Genomic DNA, 27,228 nt, shown 5'->3' with positions numbered 1-27,228 from the left:
GAGCGGGTATTTAATAGAGCCATGCTGAGTGAGGTGTAGGTGTGTGTGTGTGTGTGTGTTGACAGATCACATAAACATCAAAGGTGTGGAGGGGAAACTGCCTAGACCAGTGCTGGTGATGTCTTTACATCACATATTCTTAGCATCTCTGCTGTCAGAATTAAATGTTGTAGTTGTTAGACCAACAATTGTTTTGTGTGCTGTTACTTTAAATTCAGATGCTTTTAACATTTAAGATGTTGCTAACAAATCAAACTCAGGTCAATGTCTCTGTTGAGCTGCAGCGTCAGGAGCTCCTGGGGTTAGTGGTATCTTGCATTGTGACAACGCTGCCATGCTGTGTGTTTCTTTTTATTAATGTGACCACATTATACACTTTGAGAAGTAAACCTGTGTTTAAAGAAACTTCTCGTTATATTCTTCTGTTTAATCTTCTTTTTGCAGATACTGTCCAGCTGGCACACAGTCAGTCAATGTTTCTGCTGCCTGTTATTAGAGTGGCACTGTTGTTTCCAGTGTGTGTAGCTCTAACAGCACTGTATTCACTTTCACACAGAATCTCTTCAATCACACTGCTGTTTATGTGTCTAGAGAGGTATGTAGCAGTGTGCTTTCCATTAAGGCACAGTGCCATCATCACTATCAGAAACACAAAGGTGGTTATTTGTGTCATTTGGATGTTCAGCTTGCTAAATAGTATTATTCAACTAATTATCATGCTAAGATTTTCATTTCAAGATCTGCAGCACTTGCAGATGACAGATTATTGTGGCAAAGAGGGTGTGTATGTTGATCCTATGTCTGATATTTATGATAAATTCTCCACTTATTTTCTGTTTGCCTTAGGCGGAGTGACTGTCATTTTCTCCTATACTGGTATCATGATAGCTGCTCGGACTGCTTCTACAAACAAGGTGTCAGCCAAAAGGGCTCGTAGGACTTTGCTGCTGCATTTAGTGCAGATGGGACTCACAATGTCTTCAACTATACAAAACTCACTGATCAGTGTTGTTTCCAAAAATGTAGACAGGGTTGTAACTGTACGCATGCAGATCTGTCTTTACATTTGTATAAATATTCTCCCTAAATGTCTTAGCTGTCTCATTTATGGTCTCAGAGACAGAACCATCAGATCCGTCCTCATCTTCAATCTGAGTTGTCAGTGGGGACACTCATCTATGATTCCTGACATTCAAGCAAGGAAAAAGATACCTGTCAGGTGATTTTTCCTTTCAAATGTAAAATGTATTCAACTTTACAATACAATGTGATTTCCTAATTTTTTTTAAATGCTGTCTCTCACAGTTTTTATTCACCTACAATGTATGAGTGTGCTATTTAAATCCTAGTTCAGTTCCCTGACAGTGTTTTTTGTTCCTGTGATATCCTTGTCTTTCCTGGATACCTTTACCAGCCTGCTCTGATAAAGAACATGCAGCATCACACGGAAGCAGAGAAAACTGCGACGGAGAGAGCCCAGAACGAAACGGTGGTGAATTTTTCTATAAATAACTTTTATGAATTTATGGAAATGTCACAAAGAAAATTCCTTCGATTCATCAAGTGTCCCAGAATTCCTGAAGATACAGACCATGGGATAAATTACCTGCTAACTAATTTAGGTTAAATGTTTGTACAATCTAACTTGTTTTGTATTTGAACAGCACTCACCTATTTCCTAAATGTAAAATTCTGTTTCATTCCAGAATTGATTATTTTTTTGCAATAAATATTTAGTTTGCTGAAAATAATATACCTACATTTGTTATGTATGGATTTATTTTATGTTACTTTACCTGTTTCTTTTATTGTATAGGTCATTCTCTGAACCTGAGAATATACCTGTAGTCAGAGACAGGGCTGCTGTCAGAAATGTAAAAAAGATAAAGAGGTCAAGTTTCACGCTTTTTTCTCAGTGTTTGATATACAGTTCAAAGTTTAAATAGTTCATTTGATGTTGTTTGGCTGTCATTTAGAATTTCCTGTTCAGTAATAAATGTAAAAAATTCAACTCTGTTTTTTTTTCTTACTTTTAAGCTGCTTTTTTTACAGGCTTTAATAGACATAAATGTTAACCACCAACCAGAGACTAGCTGAGGTTGTTCTGAAAAAAGTTACAACCACTTTGCACGTTTTATTACAATTTTACAGCCATACTATAAAAAATCACCAGGCTGCCCGGTTATAATCATGGTCATAAAATGGTTAATGGAAGCTCATTCCAGAGTTTTGGAGCAGCCACCAAAAAGGCTCTATGCCCACTAGTCTTCCTCCGAGCCTTGGGGACCATTTTTGGCTCAGAAACAGGCATTTCTGGTGAAACCCACCTGTGTTCTACAGCAAATTGTGAAAGAACGGAAAAGGTTTAAAACGAGCCGTTTTCTCCTGATCAAAGAAGAGAGTTGACTCTTTCATTTGGTAGTTTTGGTGTTTGCATAGCCATAGAGCACAATATTCTGTGACTCTTCAAAAAACAGTAAAAATACTCAAAATGGCTGGCAGTGAGGGGCTTTAGTGATCAGAAAACGGCTGGCAGTGAATGAGTTAAGCTTGCTTCGTTTTCACACAGAACAAGACCCCCACATGCATACATGTGCGGACGCGCACACACACACACGTGCGCACACTCACACACGGGCGCGCACATACACACACACAGCCTGAAGCGCAGAATACGGAATGCAGAATATCAGCAGGGGGACAGATTGAGACAGAATGTCATGCGTCTGTGACAGTGTGTGTGTCCTGTCACTGTGAGCCGATTGATGATGCGCCCTCGCTACTTGGATAGGAGATCTCCGTTTGGCTGATTGGTTAGCGAGTGTGACTTTCACCCGGGAGTCTGGGGATTGAATTTGGATTGGACCATGTTTTTTATATCCGCCACAGATTTCTCTGAAGAATTCAAAACATTGACGGCTTCAGCAACGTTGTTCCACTCCGTGGATTTTCTCTTATTTGTTTTGCAAGAGCACTTCCTTTCATTTCTCCACCTCACCCACAGGTACCTCAATTTCTGCTTGTGAAACTGAGCTTCCTTGATCTGCCTTGATCTACGGTCGCCATCGTCATTGGCGGAGCGCTGCAACAGCCGGCTTATGTATATGCATGAGATCCACAAGGCACTTTGCATTGACTATTTATGGCAGTAAGTGGGTGTGGTGAGGGTCGGATGTGACTGAAAAGCAGCTGAGAACCTTTCTAGATAGTTTCTGGTTTATGAAGCGGAGATTGCGTGCAACTGTGCGTACTCCATGTTTGATAGATCACAAACCTACTTGGCGTGAGTACATTTTTTTTGCTGAGCTTACTTACGGTTTTAGTAAGGATTCTACGCAATGCTTGATAAATGAGACCCCTGCTACTTAAATGAAATATATGATGATGATGTCACTGATAACCTCCTCAGCATGGCAACTAGGGCTGAACGATTTTAAGAAAAGATTGAATTGCGATATATTTGTCAGGAATTGTGATTTCAATTCGATTTACGATTTTTTTCAAATCAAGCATCAGCACTAAATTCAAAATGCGCATTAACATTTACAAAGATGAAAACTAAAAACAAGATTAACTTTCAAACATATTTATTATTTTTTAAGAAACATGCATAAATATTCTTTAAAGTCTCTGACTGTCACAGATGAAGAGCTAAAAGAGCCATCCTCATTTTACCATAGTAGTAGTAATACAAAAAATCTTTGTCTTAAATTAAATTAAAAAAACAAAAAAAAATCTTAAATATGTAATAAACAGAGAAACAATGTCCAAAAAACTCCCAAAAAGGAAAACAGGGTCTTGCCCAACAATACTGCACTTTTCCAGATAAATAAATATGTCTTTTGTAAACAAAGCCTGACACAAAGTCAGGGCGAAAAACTGAACAAATAAATCTCAAAACCTTAATAAAACTTTTCTTCACAACGCTACATGACTCTTTACAGATTTTTGGTCAAGAAAACCAACATGTCAACCTTGGCTGGTTTCAGACAAGAGCGCTGACATGTGACCACATTGCCACTAGCACTAAACAATCGCTCTGATGGCGAACTAGTGGCTGGTATGCACAGGAATTTACAAGCCAGTTTGCTCAGCCATGGAAAGTTAACTGTGCACTCTCCACCAGGCAAGTGGATCTTGTTGTCCATCGATAGTTGAACTCATCAGGTAGTTGTCCAGTTCAGCTTTGGGAGCATCCTCCAACTGCACAGTGAAGGAAGAAGGAGGTGCAGCCTTGCTCTTGAAGAAGCAGCCCAGTGACCGCTTTCCCTTCTCGGTGGTGGCTGGAGCTGCCTCTGAGGCACCTTGGGGCATGGCATCTGTGGTGTCAAGACGAGCTCTCTCGTCCTGTAAAACAGAGATTAAGCTGTCAAAATGCTGTCGTCTGGTATGACTTACGCAATTTGGCCTTTTATGTAAAAATAAATAAATAAAATGAATGTAAAAAATATATAACTTGTGGCATTTTGTAAACACACACATAAAAAGACAAGTTACCTCTTGTGCCGCCTGCTTCATTTGAATCTGGACTTTTTCTTTGATGCTCTGCCCTCATGTAGTCTTGAATCTGGGATAAAGGAAAGACGTTATGTCCAGCAGCTCCTGTGTGGCTGGGTCACTGTATTTATCTTCAATGAAGGCAAGAGCTCTGGGGCCTCATTTATCAAGCTTGCTTACGCACAAAACGGGGTCGGAAAACTGCGTCAGCAACTTTACAAGCAAACTTTGGGATTTATGAAAGAAAACTTAGTGAAAAAATGTGCACAACTTTAAGTTGACTAAGGACCTGGCTTACACACATGTTGGACATGGAGAGCACCTGCAGTGCTGCTGCTGAGAAGGATAACATTATGAAATCCTGCAGCATTATCACTTGTACTGCTTGGTTTTCAAACAGAACAAGACCCCCCACACGCACACACATGCGCGCGCACACTCATGCGCGCACACACACGCGCACGCACACACACACAGCCTAAAGCGCAGAATACGGAATACAGAATATCAGCAGGGGGACAGATTGAGACAGAATGTCATGCGTCTGTGTGACGGTGTGTGTCCTGTCACTGTGACCTGATTGATCATGCGCCCTGGCTACTTGGACAAGGGAGATCTCTGTGTGGGTGACTGGTTAGGGCGCGTGACTTTCTCCTGGGAGTCTGGGGATCAAATCCGGGCTGGAACATTTTTTTACATCCACCACAGATCTCTCTGAAGAATTCACAACATTGACGGCTTCAGCAACGCTGTGCCACTCGGTGGATTTTCTCTTATTTGTTTTGCAAAAGCACTTCCTTTCATTTCTCCACCTCACCCACAAGTACCTCAATTTCTTCTTCTGTGAAATTGCGCTTCCTTGATCTGTCTTGATCTACGGTCGCCATCGTCATTGGCAGAGCGCTGCAACAGCCAGCGTATGTATATGCATGTAGCGTTGTTAATCTACATAACTAGAATTTAACGCTGTTGCTATTTCAGCTTTGTTAAACCCTGAGAAAGATCAAGCAAACTGGCAATGAAACTTATATCATATACATATATATATCCACGGATATTTATATAATCAATAGAAGTTCATACACCAACTGGCTTGGTCGATATTTAATCAAAAGATGAATAATTAATTTAAGAGATTTAAATTAATAGCAAAAGTTTATTTATTAATTCAGAAGATCTAAAGAGATCTTTGCTCATTCAGTGACCAAATGCACCATTCTGTTTTGTTTCAAAGAAGAGTCAGGTTTAAAAAGTTAAGAATTTATTACTAACAATTTAAAAGACAATTCATAAATGACAATTTATAAAAGCTTTGGTATTAAAAACTTGGTATTAAAGCATCCTGTGTCTGGATGAAACTAAAAATGAAGTGTGTGTGTGTTTGAATGTGTGAATGTAGGTCTCGGAAGGTTTTTATCTTAGAGAGAGAAAAACGCGTTCTGGGTGAAAAGAATTTGGTTTGCAGTTAAGCTAAATTATTTCTTAAAAGAGGCATTCAGACGCAATCTTGTGTTCTACCTCACTGTTCAGACGACCCTCTGTTCAGATCCGGAGGTCAAAGGAGGATGTTGATCAGCCTCTGGGTACCCGGTCCAGTAGGGTAGACCTGATTACTGTGTCCTGCATGGTGTGTATAAGTGCAGTTATCTTCTTGTCACTGTTAAACATTACTGATTATCATACCGTAAATCCTCTAATATTAGCCTCTATTTAATTAACTGCCGGGTATCATATTTTGGTCGGAGTCGGCGGAGGTGAATAATGGCCGTTTTTTTATTGTGGCCGGGTGGAATGTGGTAACAAGCAAGTACGGGGGGCAGTTGTGTCATCCGTCTCACTTTTGATTTGCCAGTGATAGACCGCGAGGGTAACTTTAACCGTGCGGAGACGAAGAGGAGGTGAACATTTGATATCAATTTCAAAGAGAACGTGCTGATTATGCTGCAGAACACTCTGGGGAGCAGTAGCAGGGGTTGTATGAACTAGTCACTAGTCGACTTCACTGCTCTATAGTGACTTTTTATGCCTGTCATCGACTAGTCGCTGTCACGTGATAATGACTGTCAAGATGCAGCCCTCGGAAAAGACAGCAGCCTGCTGTCAGCAGGTGACAAGCTCCTGCGCTCGGGGGGGCAACGTGCTGTGCCAGAGCGTCGGTACTGACAGCCGCCGTAAAACGGACATTTAACCAAATTGTTACGTTTACCCTCTTGCAATTTAACCTTCCCCTCACCCCCATCCTAACCTTAACCAGCTTGTGCATGCAAAGCTCTGATTGTTGACGCGCTCCAGACATCTGCGTCCTGAGCACGGCCACAGTAACATTATCAAATCAGGTGTCGCCACCTCAAAAACTAATTTAACGCACGATTGTTCATGTTGGCTCATTTCCTTTTATGTTTTCTGTCTTTTATTCTTTTATTTGTGCCTGATGCGTTTCGCTGCTGTGGATCGGGGCGCATCACCTGTTTTATCCTCGGTGACGCACCTAACTGATGCGGCCGGCGAGCACTCCGCTGTTTCTGCGGTCGGTAGATCTTTTAGAACTGCAGTTCAAAGGTAACTCATAAGGTGAATATATATGAACCCAGGTAGCAGTTTTTCTTTAGGATTGAGAGGAGATGCAGGAAGATAATAAACAGGCAGGACAGAAAAATAGTCAAATAAAAACAAGTTAGTTGTTGTACCTGCTGGTTGCAACAAACAGACACCATTGAAGGTAATCAGAAGTGAGGAACAGAAAATGAAATAATTATTTTAATGTTTAGAGCAGCAGGAACTCCGAGAGGCTGCAGGCGCATCAGTGAGTTTGCGGCCGCTGCGCAGGGGGAGGGGGGAGATGGCTGAAGCAGAAACTACCGTTGTTAAAAGAAATGTGTTTAACTTTGAAAATGTGGGCGCAATTTTAATTGTCAAAAACTCCAGCGAACCATTAGTTCATTTTGCTCAAATAGAAATTAAGGCCTGCCTCTAATTTTGGTCCTCCTTCCAATAAAGGCCTGGAGCTTGATGAGCTTGAGTCAAATACAGACCCGGGCCTGTATTAGAGGATTTACGGTAAGAGCATTACAGGCTCAAAAGTTTTTAGCAGGAGAGCAAAAGAAATACAAGAAAATAATCTATAGAAAGCAAACGGGTGGAGAAATAAACTATCAAAAGCACTTAACACATTGTTCATCATCTAATATTGACTTTAACATGTTATTAATGAATTATTTAAAGAAACTCTAAAGAAATACATGATGAAAAATCTTATACCATTTTACACAATTATTTTCACATCACATTAAATACGTGTAAATTAATAAAACATACACACACTCACACACACTTACCGATTGCAAGATACAGCCTATGTCCAAAACACTGAAGTCTGGTCCAGTCATTAAGTTCCACCGCTTTGATGACGTTAGCTGCGTTGTCTGTAGTGATGCACGTCAGGTCAGCGACTTTTCATTTCAAATTTGTTATTCACAAAATGCACAGTCAAATTCAAATATGGTTCGGTCGTTCTGCTTGACCACATGTCAGTAGTTGTGGCGTAATTGTTGACTGTTTACCACAGCTGGCCTGAGCATCACTTTCACTCGACTTTTCACCTGACTTTTTTCCTATGCATGCCTCGTGCAAATGCTTGTGATGATTTTTCAGGTGCCTGTAAAAGTTTGTTGTGTTTCCGGTTGAAGTTGCAACTTTAGCGCAACAGGTTCTGCACAGTACCTGTTTTTTTTTTTTTTTTTTGCATGTCTGCAGTCTCAAACCCAAATTACTCCCAAATGACCGACGTGCTCCTTGTCTTGGCGAATAAAATCTCCTAACTCTGGTTCTGCTGAAGCAATTTCATTAGAGTGTCGATTTGAAGATTTGCGTCTGGACAAGAATTCTGTGTTGTTTACTTGCTGAGAACGTGTCGCACAAGAGCACGAGGAGCCGGAGCAGCTAACTGGTTAGCGTCACTCATAGTGTGTTACTATCGGCGAGCTTGGCAGGAAGGTATTAAAACAGCGTGATCACCATGTGATTGGCGCATGACCACTCCCCTAACACAACAGATCCTGGGTCAGTGAGGGGCACTAATTAAGAGTGTCATGCTTGCACACCAGTATGGGGGAGAGTCATGATGTTACCCAGCTGATCCTGGGTCCGTTAGTTGCTCAGCCAAAAACCGCAGCTTTGACGATTCCGAAATCGTGTTTTCTGAAATCGCAATTTCAGTCTGAAAACAATAGATCATTCAGCCCTAATGGCAACCCTTGTTGATCCTCGCTTCAAGACCAGCTACATCGATGCTGACAAAATAGAGGCTTTAAAGATCAACGCAGTGTCTCAGATGCTTTTTCAAAAAGCCCTTTGCTGTTTCCACGTCTGGCCCAACAGATGAGCAGGCTGTGGTCATAAGTAATGTGCACCAGTGTTATGCTCTGTGTTTACAAGTTTAGCACATTTAATTCATTTGGTTTGTAACATGGCAAATCTGAAAATCCGGTTTACAGTTTAAACTTTGATCTTTAGGTGTGTGATTTTCCTTGCCAAAAATAAAATTTAATTTTTTATTTGAGGATTCAGTACTAATGTTATATTTTTTATTTGTTTTGATTTGTTTAATTTTGTAGCTGCAAAATAGTTACACTGCATTGTTATCTAAGATAAAGTGTTTACAAATTATGCACATTTTATTCAGTTGGTTTACAGCCCAGCAAAACTGACATTCAGGTTTACAGTTTAAACTTTGGTCTATAGGTGTGTTATTGTTTGCATAAAAATATTTGATTTGACAATTCTGCAGTGCTAATTTTTATATTTTACATTTTTTTTCCGTTGTTTGATTTTGTACCTGCAAAGTAGCTAAACTGTATTGTTAAGATTAAGTGCCAGTAGCTATGGCATAAATGGCAAATCCATACCACAGATAAAAAAGTTTACATTTTAGGGTATGTTAATTTTCCCAAAGCAGACAATTTGTTTGTTTTGTACCTGTATATCATTAAAGACGCACCAGGTTTAACTAATATCTAGTTTCTTTATTTTTACATTTTAAGCTGCTTTAAACTGACGATATAAAAATAAATCGTGATTAAATTCGAGATCGAACGATATGGAAAAATATATCATGATCATTCTTTTTGCCATATCGCCCAGGCCTAGTTCCAATGTTCATGTTCTACTGAGGCGTGTGTTCTCCGTTTGTTAGCTGTTTAGCTAGCTGAGCAAGGACACACGGGAGGTGTCTTGTAGTCTAGCCTTGGTCTAAAATTTCCCAGAATACACCCCAGCATTTTCAAAAGGATGGAGGATCAGAAGCCGACAGCTACTTCGGGAGCAAATTTCATGTTTACAATTAAGGGTTTTTTGGGGGGGTTTTTTAGATCCAAAGCAGTTATCTATGTTTGGTTAGTTGCTTAGTAGTTGCAGCTTCGGTGGCTAGCGGGTAGTAACTCACATATATATTAAATTTAACAAATATAAACACAATTTAAAAAGTTAAAGACTTGTTATATATTCATACTGAAACCTATACATATAAAATGTAACAATATCTCCCGTGTCATGTGACTTTACGCGACTCCCATGGAAGAAGAAGAAGAAGAAGAAGAAGAAGAAGAAGAAGAAGAAGAAGAATATATCTTTTCCATAGCGCCTCTCAAGAAAAAAGTCACGAGGTGCTTCACAAACACAAAAATGTTAAAATATAAAAAAGAATTTAGAAAATGTTTTAAAATATATTCAAAATGAGCAAAAAATAGACAATTATGATTAAAATTTTAAAGAAATAGGGAGAGAGTGAATAAGAAAGAGGGAAATCAGTGGATCCTGAGGAAGGTAGAATAGGTGGGGAGAGCAGAAAGAAAGTGGTGAAGAAGGTCATACAAAAGCCAGCTTGAACAAGTGAGTCTTCAGCTGTTTTTTAAAGGAGACCACTGAGTCCACTGATCTCAGGCTCAGAAGGAGAGAGGTCCAGAGTCTGGGGGCCACAGCAGCAAATGATCTGTCACCTTTGACCTTTAGCCTGGTGCTGCACAACCAGTAGGCTTTGATCACTGGACCTCAGGGACCTGCTGGGGGTGTAGGGACTAAGAAGATCACCAATGTAAGATGGTGCTTGTCCATGTAAGGACCTATAGACCAGAACCAGGATTTTGAAATGAACCCTGAAGTTGACTGGCAGCCAGTGAAGCTGGAGGAGAAGCGGGGTGATGTGGGTGTATTTGGAGGACTTGGTCAGAAGCCGAGCACAGGCGTTCTGAACCACCTGTAGACGGTTCAGGGAGGTTCTGCTCAGACACGTGAAAAGAGAGTTACAGCAGTCTAAGCGTGAGGAGATGGAGGTGTGGATAACTGTCTCAAGTTCAGAGCGGGACAGAATGGGACTCAGCTTAGCAATGTTCCTGAGATGGAAGAAGGAAGAGCGAACAAGAGAACTGACATGAGAATCCAGGGTGAGAGCTGGGTCAAAGGTCACACCAAGATTCCTGACGGAAGGTTTGGTGTGCGAAGCAAGCTGACCAAGAGAGTCTCTGACTTTGGGAACCAGCTTGTCTGGGGCAAAGATGAGGATCTCAGTCTTATCTTCATTCAGCTGAAGAAAGCTCCCACCATCCAGGTTTTAATAGAGTCTAAGCAGGTGTGTAACAGCTGCAGCTTAGACATCTCATGGGGCTTAAAGGAGATGTACAGTTGGATGTCATCTGCATAAAGATGATAGGAGATTCCTTTGAAGGAGCTCAGGATGTGCTGAAGAGGAAGCAGATAGAGGAGGAAGCGCAGAAGCCCCAGCACAGAACCTTGTGGGACACCATGGGTAAGAGAGTTGGTGGAGGACCTAAACTTGGAGACGGCCACAGAAAAGGAGCGCTCAGAGAGATAAGAGGAGAACCACTCCAGAGCAGTTCCTGATAGGCCTACCCAGTCTCTCAGCCTCTCCAGTAGCAGGTGATGGTCAACAGTGTCAAAGGCTGCAGTCAGGTCCAGCAGGACCAGAACAGAACAGTCCCCTGCATCACTGTGAGTCAGAAGGTCATTAGAGACCCTAAGAAGAGCTGTTTCAGTAGAATGAGCTCTACGAAAACCTGACTGGAAGCTATCATAGATGTTATGTTCATCAAGAGCAGCTGTGAGTTGTTTAGCCACAACCTTTTCCAAGATCTTGGAGATGAACGGAAGTTCAGAGATGGGTCTGAAGCTGCTATGGAGAGAGGGGTCAAGACTCGGTTTTTTAAGAAGCGGGTGGATTACAGCGTTCTTAAAGTAAGCTGGGACCTGACCAGAAACCAGAGAAGCATTAATTATAGAGAGCACACTGGGACCGATGGACTGAAAAGCACTTTTAAACAAAGACGAGGGTAAGATGTGGAGGGGGCATGCAGAGGTCTTCATAGAGTTAACTAGTTTGGTTAACTCAGGCAAAGAAACAGGAGCAAAGTTATCTAGGATGATGGGCCTGGTTGGAGTCGGGAGAGGCAGCGATAAGGCTGAAGGAGAGATGCTAGATCTAACCTTATTGACTTTGTCCACAAAGAAAGACAGAAAGTTCCCACAGTCTGCAGCAGAGTGGATGGAGGCTGTAGGAGAGGCAGGAGAGACGATGCTGCTGATGGTGTTAAACAGCACCTTGGGGTTCCCTTTGCTCTGGGACACCAGGTTGGAGAAATAGGAAACCCTCGCGTCTCTGACTGCAGAGTTAAAGGATGTCAGAAGATCCTTTAGGTGCAGCAGATGGACGAGGAGAAGGTGCGGCCACGTGATGCAAGTCTGTTCCACTTAACGGTTTTCTTTGACCAAGGAAGGGCAGTGTCCTCGTAAGCAAGGCGCCTGGCCTCGCAAGACATGTGTAATAAATTGTTTGAGGCTGAAATTCAAGTAAAAATTAAATTCTCACCCTTTTTGTGCTCATCAGGGAGTCTGGACAAGGTACCGCTGGCCTGGAGGAGCATCCATCTTTCCCTCCGCAAAATTTGATCTGAACACAGAATAAACTGTCAGTTCGACGTTTTCACTTCCATTGCTACAAATCTTTTTACCTACCTTTTTTATTCTTATTTTTTATGTCTTATGTCAAACTGTTTTTATCTCACCTGTCTGTTGGTCTTTGGTGGAAAAGTAATTGTGTCTGTTGCTGCTGCCTTTTCGCCCAGATCGTCGTTGCAAATGAGAATGGGTTCTCATTCGACTTACCTGGTTAAAAAAAGGTTAGATAAAATAGAATAAAATTAATTTTATTTAGGTTATAAGCTAACATTAACCTACTTGCCTGCTGGTGGTGGTCAGAGGGACCAGTGGTGCCTGTGCTCCTCCACAGTATCGCCTCTGTCATTGTGTCCCAGGTCAGCTGTAGCTATGTTGTAGCTCATAAATCAGTATACTGATACACCATCAGTATCTGTATAGTTTACCTGTTGAATTAATTGTGGATTCACTAGAATAAATACATAAAAGCTTGCCTCTTACCAAATAGAACATTTACAGACACAGAGAAAAGCAGAAAATGGCTGTAAGTTCAGCGAACTTTGAATCCTTCTCTCAGGAGGAAACCACCATAAATCTAAGTGGTAACAGGGCAGAGGAGATTCTGTGGCGACATGCCGACGTCTGATTTGTAGTCATGATAATTACGAATTTTTACAAGCTGAAAAATCTCAAAGTACATGACTGGCATGGTCGAAATAAAAATGTTACTTTTCATTTAAATGAAGTATAACATATGTGTGATTCAGGGCTAAGGCAAAGTGGATTAGAAAATAGCTCTTTTAGCCCTGTTCAGAGACCCATGAGCTGACCGGAGAGGGAGGAGGCTTAGGATCCCTATGTAGAGTGGGTTGCCTCATGATCGTCATGGGTTCGATTCCAGCTCCCGCCAGGGGTATCCTGCTGTTGTGTCCTTGGGCACTTCACCCAACTTGCCTGTGTTAGTGGTGGTCAGAGGGGCCGACAGCGCCAAATGGCAGCCTCGCCTCTGTCAGACCTCCCCAGGACGGCTGTGGCTGCAAGTAGCTTACCACCACTAGCAGTGTGTGAAAGTGAGAGTGTGTGGAAAGCGTCTTTGGGTGTCTAGAAAAGCGCTGTTTAAGTTCAATGCATTATTATTATTACTGAAAATATTAAATGTTTCAAAAATGACAATTAGGCACCAAACCGGAAGTAGTTTCAAAGTACTGCTTACTCATAATGTCTACTTTAAAAGGAGAAAGAAATCACTGTAATAGTATTGGTGGATGAGATATTTCTAGTTTCATTACACACACACACATGCACGCATGCACACACACACACACACACATTTATATATATATATATATATATATATATATATATATATATATATATATATATATATATATATATATCACCCACAGATATCCATAAATTGTGATAAATATTGATAGCTATATACCCACCTTGCACAAATGTGTTTGCTCTTGTGGCTATTTTTCATTCCCGTCTACATCCTACCGACTGAAACGTGTTTTGCATCAGCTGTTTATAATATCTGCTGGATACATAAAGCATCACTCATCGAATTTCAGTACTGAACAATTTTACCTCACCTTCTCAGTGAACGATTTTTACAGAGTTTTTATTTTTTATTTTGAAGGGCTACATTCTGAACCAGAAGGGATTTCCTCAACTGTTTGGTTTGAATATTTTTTAGAACTTATATGCTAATAACACCATAATTGCTCTGTTAGAACAAAGATAAATACATTTTTCACTTGGAGTCGATTTAGACTGAAGCTACGGTAAACCTAAAGAGAATATTAGCAGAAAACATAATAACCATGTTGTCAACAGCAGATTGGGTGTAAGTGTGCAGCCAGAGGCCAATGTCGTCTTATTTATGTATTTGTCCGTATTTTATTAAGGGTAAGTAAAAGTCTAATGTGTTTATTGTTTCCTTGTAACATGAAACACAGCTGTACTTCCGTAGAATGACCAATACGGGGCGCCATAATATCATTCTTCAGCGTGCTGTGATCCTGACACGTTTTATTTTGAAAGAGGAAGCAGGAAGTTGATGTGTCATTGTTCGTTTCGTTGACTCTGGTGCTGGTCCTGCTCGCTCGCTCGGCCTCTGGTCGTCGCCATGGTGCAGGTGATGGAGTCGCAGTGCGAGTATTTTATGTACTTCCCGGCTGTGCCCATCACGGACCTGTCGGACCCGGCCCGGTACCGGAGCCTACCCCGCCGGAGCCACCTCTACCTGGGCGAGACCGTCCGCTTCCTGCTGGTGCTGCGCTGCAGAGACGCGGGGGCGACACCGACCGAGCAGGGCCCCGGTAAGGACCGGTAGGGGTAAGCCTGAATGGTGCCTGGTGTTAACGGAATGGAGGGAGGGGGGTGTTCAGCTAGTATTCGGTTTGATTCAAACCAAGCTATAATTTTTTACGTCATCATTACGGACCCTCGCGGTTGTTTACCTGTTTACCGATTCTGATGTGACACCATCAGAACCTCCTTGGGTTCAGGTAGAATTTTACCGCAAGGGAATCACTTCCGTAAACATGAAACATCTTCAACACCGGAAAACGCAGAAAGTCCTCCTGAAACCGTGTTACCGTTCTAAACGTGACTCAGCAACATCTGCACAGACATTTACTCTGAATAGAGTCGCCTCCTACAAAATAAAAGACCGTCAGCAACTACGGAAGATCTCATTCATGATCCACGAACTACAGGTCATGTTTCAGCTTTTATTCTCTTAAATAAAATAACAGACTACAGCTGCATTCAAGAAAGTTTCTTCATTAGAAATATGTTCAGTTTGTTTTCAGTTTAAACAGGAGAAACTTGGACTAGAGGGACGCTCTAGTGCACAGGTTTCAAACTCCAGTCCTCAAGGGCCACTATCCCACATGTTTTAGTGTTTTTCCTGTTTCAACACACCTGATTTCAATCAGCAGGTGATTAACAGGCTTCTGGAGGGCCTGATGAGCTGCTGCACAGGTGAATCAACTGTGTTGGAACACGGACACAACAAAAAGATGCAGGCTACCGGCCCTCAAGGACTGGAGTTTGACACCCCTGAGTCTGATCTTCAAACATCTCTGACCTGCTGAGACTGCCTTATCTAACCATAATGAACAGAATAGTTCTGAGGAACATGAAACTTGTGTTTCTGGAGCAGGTCTTTTATTTTCAGTGATCTGGAACGGCAACAGAGCTGTCCAGTTTCTTTGCTTTGTTTCTACTTAAGTCTGGGATTTTAAAGAACTCTGATGGAATAAGCAGAACCAGAGAAACTATCAGGTATCTGATCCAGAGGTCCTGGACCTCGTTGGGCAGGGCGTTCAGGGATGAATAAAGGGGTCAGCAAGATGAGATTCATCCTGGAAGCTGATTGGTTAAAAGGGGAAAGTGTTCTGTCCTCAGATCAGTCTCATTACTGAAAAATAGCTTTTTTAAATTTTCATCAGAATTCTCCCTCTTCATTCATGAAAAGTCATCTGAAAAGATGGAGCTCTACTCAGGTGCTTTTTGTTTCTATTATTTAAATAAAAACAGCTTATTTATGGAGCACCAAATCACAACAAGACTCCACGAGTGTCTTTCTCAAGGCACTTCACAAAGTAGACATTCCTGTACAGTTCAGTTCATACAGTAATTTACTGTAATAATTGTGAAACTATTCCTGAAGATATTCAACATTTTTCTTGTCTTTCCTTGTAGTTTCAAGAACAGAAACTGCGTCTGCAGTGATGCGGGCGTTGTACCGGTCTGTCGTGGTGAAGAGAGAGCTGAGTCAGAAGGCGAAGCTCTCGATTTACCGGTCGATCTACGTTCCTACCCTCACCTATGGTCACGAGCTTTAGGTAGAGACCGAAAGAAAGAGAACACGGATACAAGCGGCCGAAATGAGTTTTCTCCACAGGGTGTCTGGGCTCTCCCTTAGAGATAGGGTGAGAAGCTCGGTCATCCGGGAGGGGCTCGGAGTAGAACCGGAGTAGAAAATGAGTTTTCTCCACAGGGTGTCTGGGCTCTCCCTTAGAGATAGGGTGAGAAGCTCGGTCATCCGGGAGGGGCTCGGAGTAGAACCGGAGTAGAAAATGAGTTTTCTCCACAGGGTGTCTGGGCTCTCCCTTAGAGATAGGGTGAGAAGCTCGGTCATCCGGGAGGGGCTCGGAGTAGACCCGCTGCTCCTCCACGTCGAGAGGAATCAGTTGGGGTGGCTCGGGCATCTGGTTAGGATACCTTCTGGATGCCTCCCTGGTGAGGTTTTCCAGGCACGTCCAACTGAGAGGAGACCTAAAGGAAGACCCAGGACACGGTGGAGGGGCTATGTCTCTCACCTGGTCAGGGAACGCCTCGGGATTCCCCTGGAAGAGCCGGCCCAAGTGGCTGGGGAGAGGGAAGTCTGGGCCTCTCGCCTTAGGCTGCTGCCTCCACGACCCAACTCTGAAAAGGCGACTGAAAAGCGATGGATGGGTGAAATTTTATTTGGAGCAATGGTGGCTCAGGAGTTAAGTGCTTGCCCCGTAATCGGAAGGTTGCAGGTTCAAGCCCTGCTCAGTCTGTCGCTGCTGTTGTGTCCTTGGGCAAGACACTTAACCCATCTTGCCTGCTGGTTGTGTTCTGGGGGACCGGTGGTGCCTGTGTACAGCAGACTAGCCTCTGCCAGTGCGCCCCAGGGCAGCTGTGGCTACCATGTAGCTCGTCACCACCAGGGTGTGAATGGCTGATTATGTTGTAAAGCACCTTGGGAAGTTCCAGGACTCTAGAGGGTGCTATATCAAATTCAGGCCATTTACCATTTACATATTTATTTTGAAATTATTTAAAAATTATTGTCTGTCTTTTATTCTTTGTTGCAGAATCTTTGCTTTACGTTTGTGAGCTCCTGCTGATCCAAGGTCTCATAAAATCCCCAAACCCAAAGTCCAGGTCTCAGCAGGTCCTCACAAACCCAGTTTTTGGCAGGCTGGTTGAAAGTAATCTGCTGTTTTACAGAGGAGTTAGAGTCAAGATCCAGCTAAGTCAGTAACTTCCCTAACAGGTAACACCAGTATGATGGAGCTCCCTGGTGTGTTTCTATCAACAGGGGGCGCTGATGGGGCAGCAGTAAACTTTGGGACAGAGTCGGCTGGTAGTCGAGCTTGGAGGGAGCTGGCAGGCTCTCTGTGTGCTGTGGCCAGCGTGAGTCCAGGTGAGAACAACCGCCATCGAGGGAACTACCACCGGCATCACGATTACCAGAGCAGTGGGGACGAGGACGCAGAAGACGACTACATCGCTGCTGCTGAGGCTGCCATCGCGGCACTGGGCAGCAGGGTGGACTCGCGCTGTCGGAGCTTCAGGGACTGCAAACCTCTGATGATCCACAACTCATCTGGGACGGCCTCCAGGGAGTTCCGCAGGGCACCTGTCCAGGTACCAAAACTATCAGAACCAAATGATCCACCTTTTTGATCCAGCCCAGAACATCTGACCCAGTCTAGAAGCTCTGATCCAGCCTAAGGGCCTCGTTTATATGCTGCTTACACACAAACAGGGTCTGGAAACTGCATAAGTCTTTTTCTACGTTGCAAACGTACAGGGAGTGCAGAATTATTAGGCAAGTTGTATTTTTGAGGAATAATTTTATTATTGAACAACAACCATGTTCTCAATGAACCCAAACAACTCATTAATATCAAAGCTGAATGTTTTTGGATGTAGTTTTTAGTTTGTTTTTAGTTTTAGCTATTTTAGGGGGATATCTGTGTGTGCAGGTGACCATTACTGTGCATAATTATTAGGCAACTTAACAAAAAACAAATGTATACCCATTTCAATTATTTTTACCAGTATATAACAGTAATATAACATCTCCACATTCACAAATATACATTTCTGACATTCAAAAACAATACAAAAACAAATCAGTGACCAATATAGCCACCTTTCTTTGCAAGGACACTCAAAAGCCTGCCATCCATGGACTCGGTCAGTGTTTTGATCAGTTCACCATCAACATTGCGTGCAGCAGCAACCACAGCCTCCCAGACATGGTTCAGAGAGGTGTACCGTTTTCCCTCCTTGTAAATCTCACATGTGATGATGGACCACAGGTTCTCAATGGGGTTCAGATCAGGTGAACAAGGAGGCCATGTCATTAGTTTTTCTTCTTTTATACCCGTTCTTGCCAGCCACGCTGTGGAGTACTTGGACGCGTGTGATGGAGCATTGTCCTGCATGAAAATCATGTTTTTCTTGAAGGATGCAGACTTCTTCCTGTACCACTGCTTGAAGAAGGCGTCTTCCAGAAACTGGCAGTAGGACTGGGAGTTGAGCTCGACTCCATCCTCAACCCGAAAAGGCCCAGCAAACTCATCTTTGATGATACCAGCCCAAACCAGTACTCCACCTCCACCTTGCTGGCGTCTGAGTCGGACTGGAGCTCTCTGCCCTTTACCAGTCCAGCCACGGGCCCATCCATCTGGCCCATCAAGACTCACTCTCATTTCATCAGTCCATAAAACCTTAGAAAAACCAGTCTGGAGATATTTCTTGGCCCGGTCTTGACGTTTCAGCTTGTGTGTCTTGTTCAGTGGTGGTCGTCTTTCAGCCTTTCTTACCTTGGCCATGTCTCTGAGTATTGCACACCTTGTGCTTTTGGGCACTCCAGTGATGCTGCAGCTCTGAAATACGGCCAAACTGGTGGCAAGTGGCATCTTGGCAGCTGCACGCTTGACTTTTCTCAGTTCATGGGCAGTTATTTTGTGCCTTGGTTTGTCCACACGCTTCTTGCGACCCTGTTGACTATTTTGAATGAAACGCTTGATTGTTCGATGATCACGCTTCAGAAGCTTTGCAGTTTTAAGACTGCTGCATCCCTCTGCAAGATACCTCACTATTTTTGACCTTTCTGAGCCTGTCAAGTCCTTCTTTTGACCCATTTTGCCAAAGGAAAGGAAGTTGCCTAATAATTATGCACACCTGATATAGGGTGTTGATGTCATTAGACCACACCCCTTCTCATTACAGAGATGCACATCACCTAATATGCTTAACTGGTAGTAGGCTTTCGAGCCTATACAGTTGGAGTAAGACAACATGCATGAAGAGGACGATGTGGACAAAATACTCATTTGCCTAATAATTCTGCACTCCCTGTATAAAGAAAAACGACATTAAAATGTGGCAAAAATAAGCAAACTGACCCTGGTGTAAGCGCTTTACGGGGACGGGTGTAACTTTTACACCTGGTCTGGACCGGGCCTGAGTTAGAAGATCGGACCTACTATCCATGACAATCATTTTTTCCCCATCATTACATTCTGTTGTAAGAATTGTTAGCAGACGCGTGAGCGATGGCAAGGCGTTTCATTCACAGACTTCGGCAGGAAAGAGCTATTAGAATAGAGCGCGTTTTACGAGATCGTACAAACCCGCTGGATATTTTCGCCGACGGCGAGGTAATGGAAAGATTTTGGTTTGACAGACAGAAACTATTGATGAGTTCTCCCCACTGCTGTGGCACTCGGAGAGGAACGGGGCACTGTCCCCCACCATGCAGGTGCTGATTGCTCTGAGGTTTTATGCAAATGGAGCACTTCAGAGTATATGATACTATATAGGGGATATGATAAACGTCATCGGACAACAGCTTGCAGGGCAATAAAAAGAGTGTCATTGTCTCGCCAGCGTTGTATGGACCGTTGCCTGTTTGCCCACACAAGAAGCAGCAGCTCAGACGAAGAGCAAATGGGATCTGACCGTTCCTCTAACTCACCCACAAGTACCTACATTTTTCAGTCCTATTACAATATTCTAGACCTCTTTGTTGCCATGGTTACCCGTGAAAAGCCACCAATCAGCCAGCTTGTGCGTGTGCAGAATATTAATAACGTAGGTTGCATTGACCGCGGGATGTGATCCAGAAAGTTGTTTTTAGGACAGGTGAGATTTATAAAGTAGAAACTGCTGCAGCTGTGTGATAGCAGACCTTTAGAGGCTAATAGAGGATAATTAGTTGGTGCTGAGCGAAAGTAAAGTTTTAGTAAAGAATCTGACCTCCTGACCTCTCTTGACCTTGACCTTCTCCTGCTCCAGTGTTCATGTGGATCTTTTTTCTCTGGTTGTCTCTCCCTGTCAGTCTCCTTTAGATGAGCCAGTGGTCCTACCAGATGAGGTGATCTTCCCTCTCACCTTCTCTCTGGACAAACTTCCTGTCAACACCCTGAAGGTCAAGGTAAGGGCGTGACCTTCTCCAGATGGGTCAATGCGCCTCACACGCGTCAGTTGAAGGGTCCAACTCAACCTGAGTCCCGGGCCTTCGTGTGTTTAGTGTCTGACGGATGTTTTGGTTGCAGGTGATGGTGACGGTGTGGAAGAAAGAAGCTGAGAAGGTGGAGGTCCAGGAGCTGGGCTACCTGAATGTCCTGCAGCAGCGAGAGCCATCACACACCTTCAGACATGACCTGAACACCTTCAAAGCTCAGGGTACAACGCTGCATCTCACCCTTTAGCATTTCCCCCCATTGGACCAGAACCATCAGAAAAGCAGACGTCCTGAAACCTCAGAGAAGGGCTGGGCGATGGCTCTGTAGCTACTCCTGTCGTGACTTGGAGCTATATATCTAAACTGAACTGAATGTTTTAAAATATAAATATAACTTCAAGCAAGAAACCCGATGACCCCGTAAGGTTTACATTAATATAAACATCCAACCAGTGAATTTCTACAGTTAGCAGCTACTGCTAGCTGGCTCAGCCTCAAAGCGGTGGTTAGAAGAAGAAAATATCATTTCTATAGCGCCTCTCAAGATAAAAATCACGAGGCGCTTCACAAAAACAAAAAATGTAAAAATATAAAAAAGCATTTAGAAAATGTTTTAAAATATATTTGAAATTAGCTAAAATAGACAAGTGTGATTAAAAAAAGTTAAGAAAGAGAGAGAGTGAACAGGAAAGAGGGAAATCAGTGGATCCTGAGGAAGGTGGAATAGGTGGGGAGAGCAGAATAAAGAGAGAGAGGTGAAGAAGGTCATACAAAAGCCAGCTTGAACAAGTGAGTCTTCAGCTGCTTTTTAAAGGAGACCACTGAGTCCACTGATCTCAGGCTCAGGGGGAGAGAGGTCCAGAGTCTGGGGGCCACAGCAGCAAATGATCTGTCACCTTTGACCTTTAGCCTGGTGCTGCACAACCAGTAGGCTTTGGTCACTGGACCTCAGGGACCTGCTGGGGGTGTAGGGACTAAGAAGATCACCAATGTAAGATGGTGCTTGTCCATGTAAGGCCCTATAGACCAGAACCAGGATCTTGAAATGAACCCTGAAGTTGACTGGCAGCCAGTGAAGCTGGAGGAGAAGCGGGGTGATGTGGGTGTGTTTGGAGGACTTGGTCAGAAGCCGAGCACAGGCGTTCTGAACCACCTGTAGACGGTTCAGGGAGGTTCTGCTCAGACACGTGAAAAGAGAGTTACAGTAGTCTAAGCGTGAGGAGATGAAGGTGTGGAGAACTGTCTCAAGTTCAGAGCGGGACAGAATGGGACTCAGCTTTGTAATGTTCCTGAGATGGAAGAAGGAAGAGCGAACAAGAGAACTGACATGAGAATCCAGGGTGAGAGCAGGGTCAAAGGTCACGCCAAGATTCCTGACGGAAGGTTTGGTGTGAGAAGCAAGCTGACCAAGAGAGTCTCTGACTTTGGGAACCAGCTTGTCTGGGGCAAAGATGAGGATCTCAGTCTTATCTTCATTCAGCTGAAGAAAGCTCCCACCATCCAGGTTTTAATAGGGTCTAAGCAGGTGTGTAACAGCTGCAGCTTAGACATCTCATGGGGCTTAAAGGAGATGTACAGCTGGATGTCATCTGCCTAAAGATGGTAGGAGATTCCTTTGAAGGAGCTTAGGATGTGCTGAAGAGGAAGAGCAGAGGCCCCAGCACAGAACCTTGTGGGACACCATGGGTAAGGGAGGTGGCGGAGGACCTAAACTTGGAGACGGCCACAGAAAAGGAGCGCTCAGAAGGATAAGAGGAGAACCACTCCAGAGCAGATCCTGATAGGCCTACCCAGTCTCTCAGCCTCTCCAGTAGCAGGTGATGGTCAACAGTGTCAAAGGCTGCAGTCAGGTCCAGCAGGACCAGAACAGAACAGTCCCCTGCATCACTGAGAGTCAGAAGGTCATTAGAGACCCTAAGAAGAGCTGTTTCAGTAGAATGAGCTCTACGAAAACCTGACTGGAAGCTATCAGAGATGTTATGTTCATCAAGAGCAGCTGTGAGTTGTTTAGCCACAACCTTTTCCAAGATCTTGGAGATGAAGATGGGTCTGAAGCTGCTATGGAGAGAGGGGTCAAGACTCGGTTTTTTAAGAAGCGGGTGGATTACAGCGTTCTTAAAGTAAACAGGGACCTGACCAGAAACCAGAGAAGCATTAATTATAGAGAGCACGCTGGGACCGATGGACAGAAAAGCACTTTTAAACAAAGATGAGGGTAAGATGTGGAGGGGGCATGCAGATGTCTTCATAGAGTTAACTAGTTTGGTTAACTCAGGCAAAGAAACAGGAGCAAAGCTATCTAGGATGATGGGCCTGGTTGGAGTCGGGAGAGGCGGCGATAAGGCTGAAGGAGAGATGCTAGATCTAACCTTATTGACTTTGTCCACAAAGAAAGACAGAAAGTTCTCACAGTCTGCAGCAGAGTGGATGGAGGCTGTAGGAGAGGCAGGAGAGACGATGCTGCTGATGGTGTTAAACAGCACCTTGGGGTTCCCTTTGCTCTGGGACACCAGGTTGGAGAAATAGGAAACCCTCGCATCTCTGACTGCCGAGTTAAAGGATGACAGAAGATCCTTTAGGTGCAGCAGATGGACGAGGAGATGGGTTTTCTTCCACAAGCGCTCAACTGTTCTGCATTGGCGCGGTTAGCATGTATTCTCACACGCCTGCTCCATCAGGAAGCCTCTGTGTCAGTGTTCTGCTCTGAACTTCGCTTTTGGCTTTGTGGGTTGTAATTATTTGGGCACGTTTGTGTTTTGCTGGGCTTTTTCACCGATCCTGCAAACAGAGTTCCGTTTTTCCCCGTTTTAGTAGTTTTCCATGAGCACTAGGGGACAGCAGTAGCTCAGGAGGGTTCAGGTTCGATTCTGGCTCCAGCCAGAGAATGCTGCTGTTGTGTCCTTGGGCAAGACACTTAACCCACCTCGCCTGCTGGCGGCGGTCGGAGGGACCGGTGGCTCTGTCAGTGGGCCTTGAAAGTCTTAAAAATCTTGAACTTAATTAAAGGAAATTAAGACCATTAAAAGTTTTAAAAAGTCTTAAACATGATTTGTATTGACGTGAATTTAAAAAACGTTCGTCTCATACTTGCAAACTTGCCGCTTTTTGGCGTTTTTTGGGAAGGTTAGTCTTTGGTCGGGTTTCAGGCGCTCTTCTTAAGAATCCGTTTCAGAAAAGGAGGAGTGTTCATCTTGTTCACAAACCACCTTTGTTAGTGGCTCACTGACAGCATGTCGTCATTCAGCTAACAGATGACGGGCCCTCTCACCCGGCCGTAGCTCAGAGGTTTAGTAACCAGCTCAGCTCCGAAAGTAGAAATAACAGAAATCAGACTGCCGTGTCAGAAAGTCAAACCCAGATGTTTTGGTTCCAGTAAAGTTCTGGACTTGACAGCGGATTATGAACCAGAGACGAGTCAACAGGAAGCTGGGAAGCCAGTTGGTGTTTGAGGTGTCTGTCGTAAACAGAAATGTTTCTGATGTTTCTCAGTGAGCACCACGCTGACCGTGCTGCCGCCACCGACGCTGCGTTGTAAACAGATGACGGTTTCTGGGAGACACCTCGCCATTCTGAAAGGTACCACGACCGGTTCTGCTTCTGAGATGCTTCCAAGCTACTCCACTGTTGCTAATGTGAAATTCATCAGGCCAAATTAGCCGCTGTCTTATTCAAACCTTTCTTTTTCCTCTTGTATTCGGCTGTAAGTGATCGCAGCTCTAACTAAAACTTGACCCGACTGGTGACTCGCTTCTGAAAACAGAACCTAACCTGGCAAAGGAGAACCACTGGTTGTTGTTGCAGATCCAGAAAATTCCAGATGTTGATCGAGAACTGTTTCCAGCAGACGAATCGTTTTGTTTTGTTTTTTGACTAAAATGTGGAGCTTGTCAAGTATAACAGAGCTGCTTTTGTTTGGGTTTGACGTTCTACGTCTGTTTTTCTTCTCAGTGCTGAATGAATCTTCTCAGGAGGAGGTGAACATTCGAGGCATTCGCATCCTACCCAACCTGAACGCCTCCTACCTTCCTATGATGCCCGACGGCTCTGTGCTGCTCGTCGACAACGTTTGGTGCGTTTTAGGTTCTGTTTGCTTCAGATTTGTTTGAGCTGTCCTCTAGTTTCTCTCTCATCTGAATCTGATGATAAAATCCAGCTGTTTCCTGTTCTTTATTCTGTGTTACTTCCTGTTGATGACGGAGGCCATGAGACCGTTCAGATTTCTGATTTTTGGGCTAACCGTTGCTTTAGCACCTAGTACCATCCACTGGATCTCTGTTTGTCTCCACCAGTCATGAGTCTGGTGAGGTCGGCATGGCGTCCTTCAGTCGTGTGGAGAGTCTGGCCTGCCACCTTCCCAGCATGCTCAGCGCTTTGGAAGAGCAGGATTTCCTGTTCCAGCTGCACTTGAACGAAACGCTGCCAGACGAGTCCAGTGAGGTCAGTGTTTCTGCTGTCAGACCATTTATGGAACATATATTTCTTTATTTTCTTTCAAATGTTTACATAACATCTGTATTCTCACACTTTTTAGTTTACAAATATTTAATCTGTTACTTTTTTAACAGCACAGTCAAAGTTTGAGGGAAAATAAAAACATCAGGTTTGTGTCTACAGTTGTTCAAAGCTACAGCAGAAATGTGGAAAACAAATCAGTTAAAAACATTTTCATGCCCCCGGACAATGTTCTGACATGGCATCGCTGTAGATATGGAGATTATAAACAAGCAACAATCATATTAATGAAGTGGTTCTTTCGCATTTGTCTAAAAACCTTTACCAACAACACGTTTCAGACCCAAACCGACCGTCCGGTTGTCGGTCTCACCGAACCGCCGCACTTCCCTGGGTCCCACTCATCACACACTCACGTATTCAGCACCAGAACACCACTGGTGTGAGAGGCAAGCCTGAGCCTATGTAGGGGAAACACTGTCAATGATTCCATATCTAGAGCAGAACGGTGGGTTCCGGTGTTTATTCTGTTTGCTTCTTTCTGGGTTTTAGGGCCTGGAGGTTCCACTTGTTGCTGTGCTGCAGTGGTCAACTCCCAAGATGCCTTTCACCAACTGCATCTACACTCACTACAGGTAAAACCCAACAGAATAAAGGCCAGTTCTAAATATCCTCACTGGGTTCTACTTTAAGGTTTGGATGGAGCTGCATGTGGTGAAGTTGGTGTTCAGTGAATCCAACAAAACCAGGATTAGTTCTAGTTTTCTGGTACAGCTAAAGCCTGCTTTTAGATTCCAGCACCCAGGTCTATATGATGGCATTATTTTCTAGGACAGGAGAAGGGAACCCTGGTCCTGGAGGGAGTATTTTAGTTGTTTCTCTGCTCCTTCGCTTCCCGATTCAGTGGTTGAATCACCTGTTCAGCTGCTCATGAAGCTCTGCAGAAGCCTTTATAGGCTGTAGACAACACCACAGCACTGAGAGCGCACTGATTAAGACATTAAATGATATCCGTCCTCATGCGGATTCAGACAAAACATCTGTCCTGATGATGCTCCATCTCACTGCAGCTGTTGATACTGAGGACCACAACATCCTTCTTGATAGGCTCTTAACCTGGGTGGGACCATCAGGTACAGTCCACAGGGGTGTGATCACAAATCAAAGCTGATCAGCATGACATGTGGGGTCCCCCAAGGCTCAGTTCTTGGACCGCTGCTTTTTAATCTCTACATGCTCCTCCTGGGTCAGGTCATACTCAATAACAACATTATCTATCATAGTTATGCAGATGACACCCAGATCTACCTAGCTCTATCACCCAGTGACTGTGGTCCCCTAGACTCACTCTGTCAGTGTCTAGAACAAGTAAACGACTGGATGCAGTTAAACAAAGACTGAAGGTATTGTCTTTGGAGATAAGAAGGACAGAATGGAGTAGGGCTGAACGATCTATCGTTTTTGGACCAAAATTGCGATTTCAAACAACACGATCCCGTGACCGTCAAAGCTGCAGTTTTAGTGGTTTTGACTGATCCAGGATCAGTTGTGTAACTTTTTTTTTTTTTTTTACATCCGGGGTTTCCCCCTGTGTTATGGCGGTGGCAAAAGCCAGCGCGGGGGAGGGGGGTGGGGTGTAACGTCCAGAGCCGAGCCCACCTCCACAGCTGCCAGAGCTGCATGTTCAGGTCATTTCCCTGTTTTATGTTCCCACACACAGCGCTGCTAGAGCCGATAATAATGGCACCGTAGGTGAGCCCGGGACGGAGAGAGAGATCGTCGTTGAGTAGGGGGGAGAGAGAGAGAGACTCCTCCCACATCAGCAGGTTCAGGCTGATTTCTAAAGCTTGGTTTATGCTTCACCAGCGCGAGTGCGGAGTCGCACACTCTAGTTGACTTGAAAGCTCAACTTCTCTTTTAAAGATGGTCTGAATGTTTCTGACGGCACACGTTAGTTCAAACAAGCTAAGGTGTCAGAATGCGTGCGTCTCTCTCACGGAGCTGACGTTTTAGTGAAGAAGAACCATCAGACGGCTTCAGCCTGCCGCGGTAATGCAGGAAAACTGTTTTTGTTATTTAATACATTA

The 27,228-nt window shown here is 43.9% G+C and overlaps 2 protein-coding genes across 3 annotated transcripts in view; both read left to right on the top strand.

Annotated features, from left to right (window-relative positions):
• Positions 1–201: 201 nt before the first annotated feature.
• LOC107395352 (odorant receptor 131-2-like) lies at positions 202–1,296 on the top strand. Its single transcript, XM_015974727.3, has one exon. It carries the CDS (start codon positions 219–221, stop codon positions 1,221–1,223), a length of 1,005 nt encoding a protein of 334 aa, XP_015830213.3. The 5' UTR covers positions 202–218; the 3' UTR covers positions 1,224–1,296.
• Positions 1,297–14,349: 13,053 nt separating this feature from the next.
• trappc14 (trafficking protein particle complex subunit 14) overlaps positions 14,350–27,228 on the top strand; it is a 29,091-nt gene continuing 16,212 nt past the window's right edge. For both annotated transcript variants that reach the window (XM_015974731.3, XM_015974730.3), the window contains exons 1-8: positions 14,350–14,768; positions 17,528–17,856; positions 20,564–20,659; positions 20,781–20,910; positions 24,179–24,265; positions 24,638–24,758; positions 24,979–25,126; positions 25,694–25,776. In XM_015974731.3, coding sequence (XP_015830217.3) covers positions 14,576–14,768; positions 17,528–17,856; positions 20,564–20,659; positions 20,781–20,910; positions 24,179–24,265; positions 24,638–24,758; positions 24,979–25,126; positions 25,694–25,776 — 1,187 coding nt within the window. In that variant the 5' untranslated portion in view covers positions 14,350–14,575. The remainder of the gene's footprint in view (positions 14,769–17,527; positions 17,857–20,563; positions 20,660–20,780; positions 20,911–24,178; positions 24,266–24,637; positions 24,759–24,978; positions 25,127–25,693; positions 25,777–27,228) is intronic.

The sequence above is a fragment of the Nothobranchius furzeri genome, chromosome 10 (genome assembly GCF_043380555.1).
Source record: "Nothobranchius furzeri strain GRZ-AD chromosome 10, NfurGRZ-RIMD1, whole genome shotgun sequence".
Lineage (NCBI taxonomy): Eukaryota > Metazoa > Chordata > Actinopteri > Cyprinodontiformes > Nothobranchiidae > Nothobranchius > Nothobranchius furzeri.
This window is presented reverse-complemented; position numbering and strand designations above follow the sequence as displayed.

Excerpts from the sequence above, each read along its gene's own strand:
- LOC107395352 (XM_015974727.3), top strand. The coding sequence starts at position 219 with ATGCTTTTAACATTTAAGATGTTGCTAACAAATCAAACTCAGGTCAAT.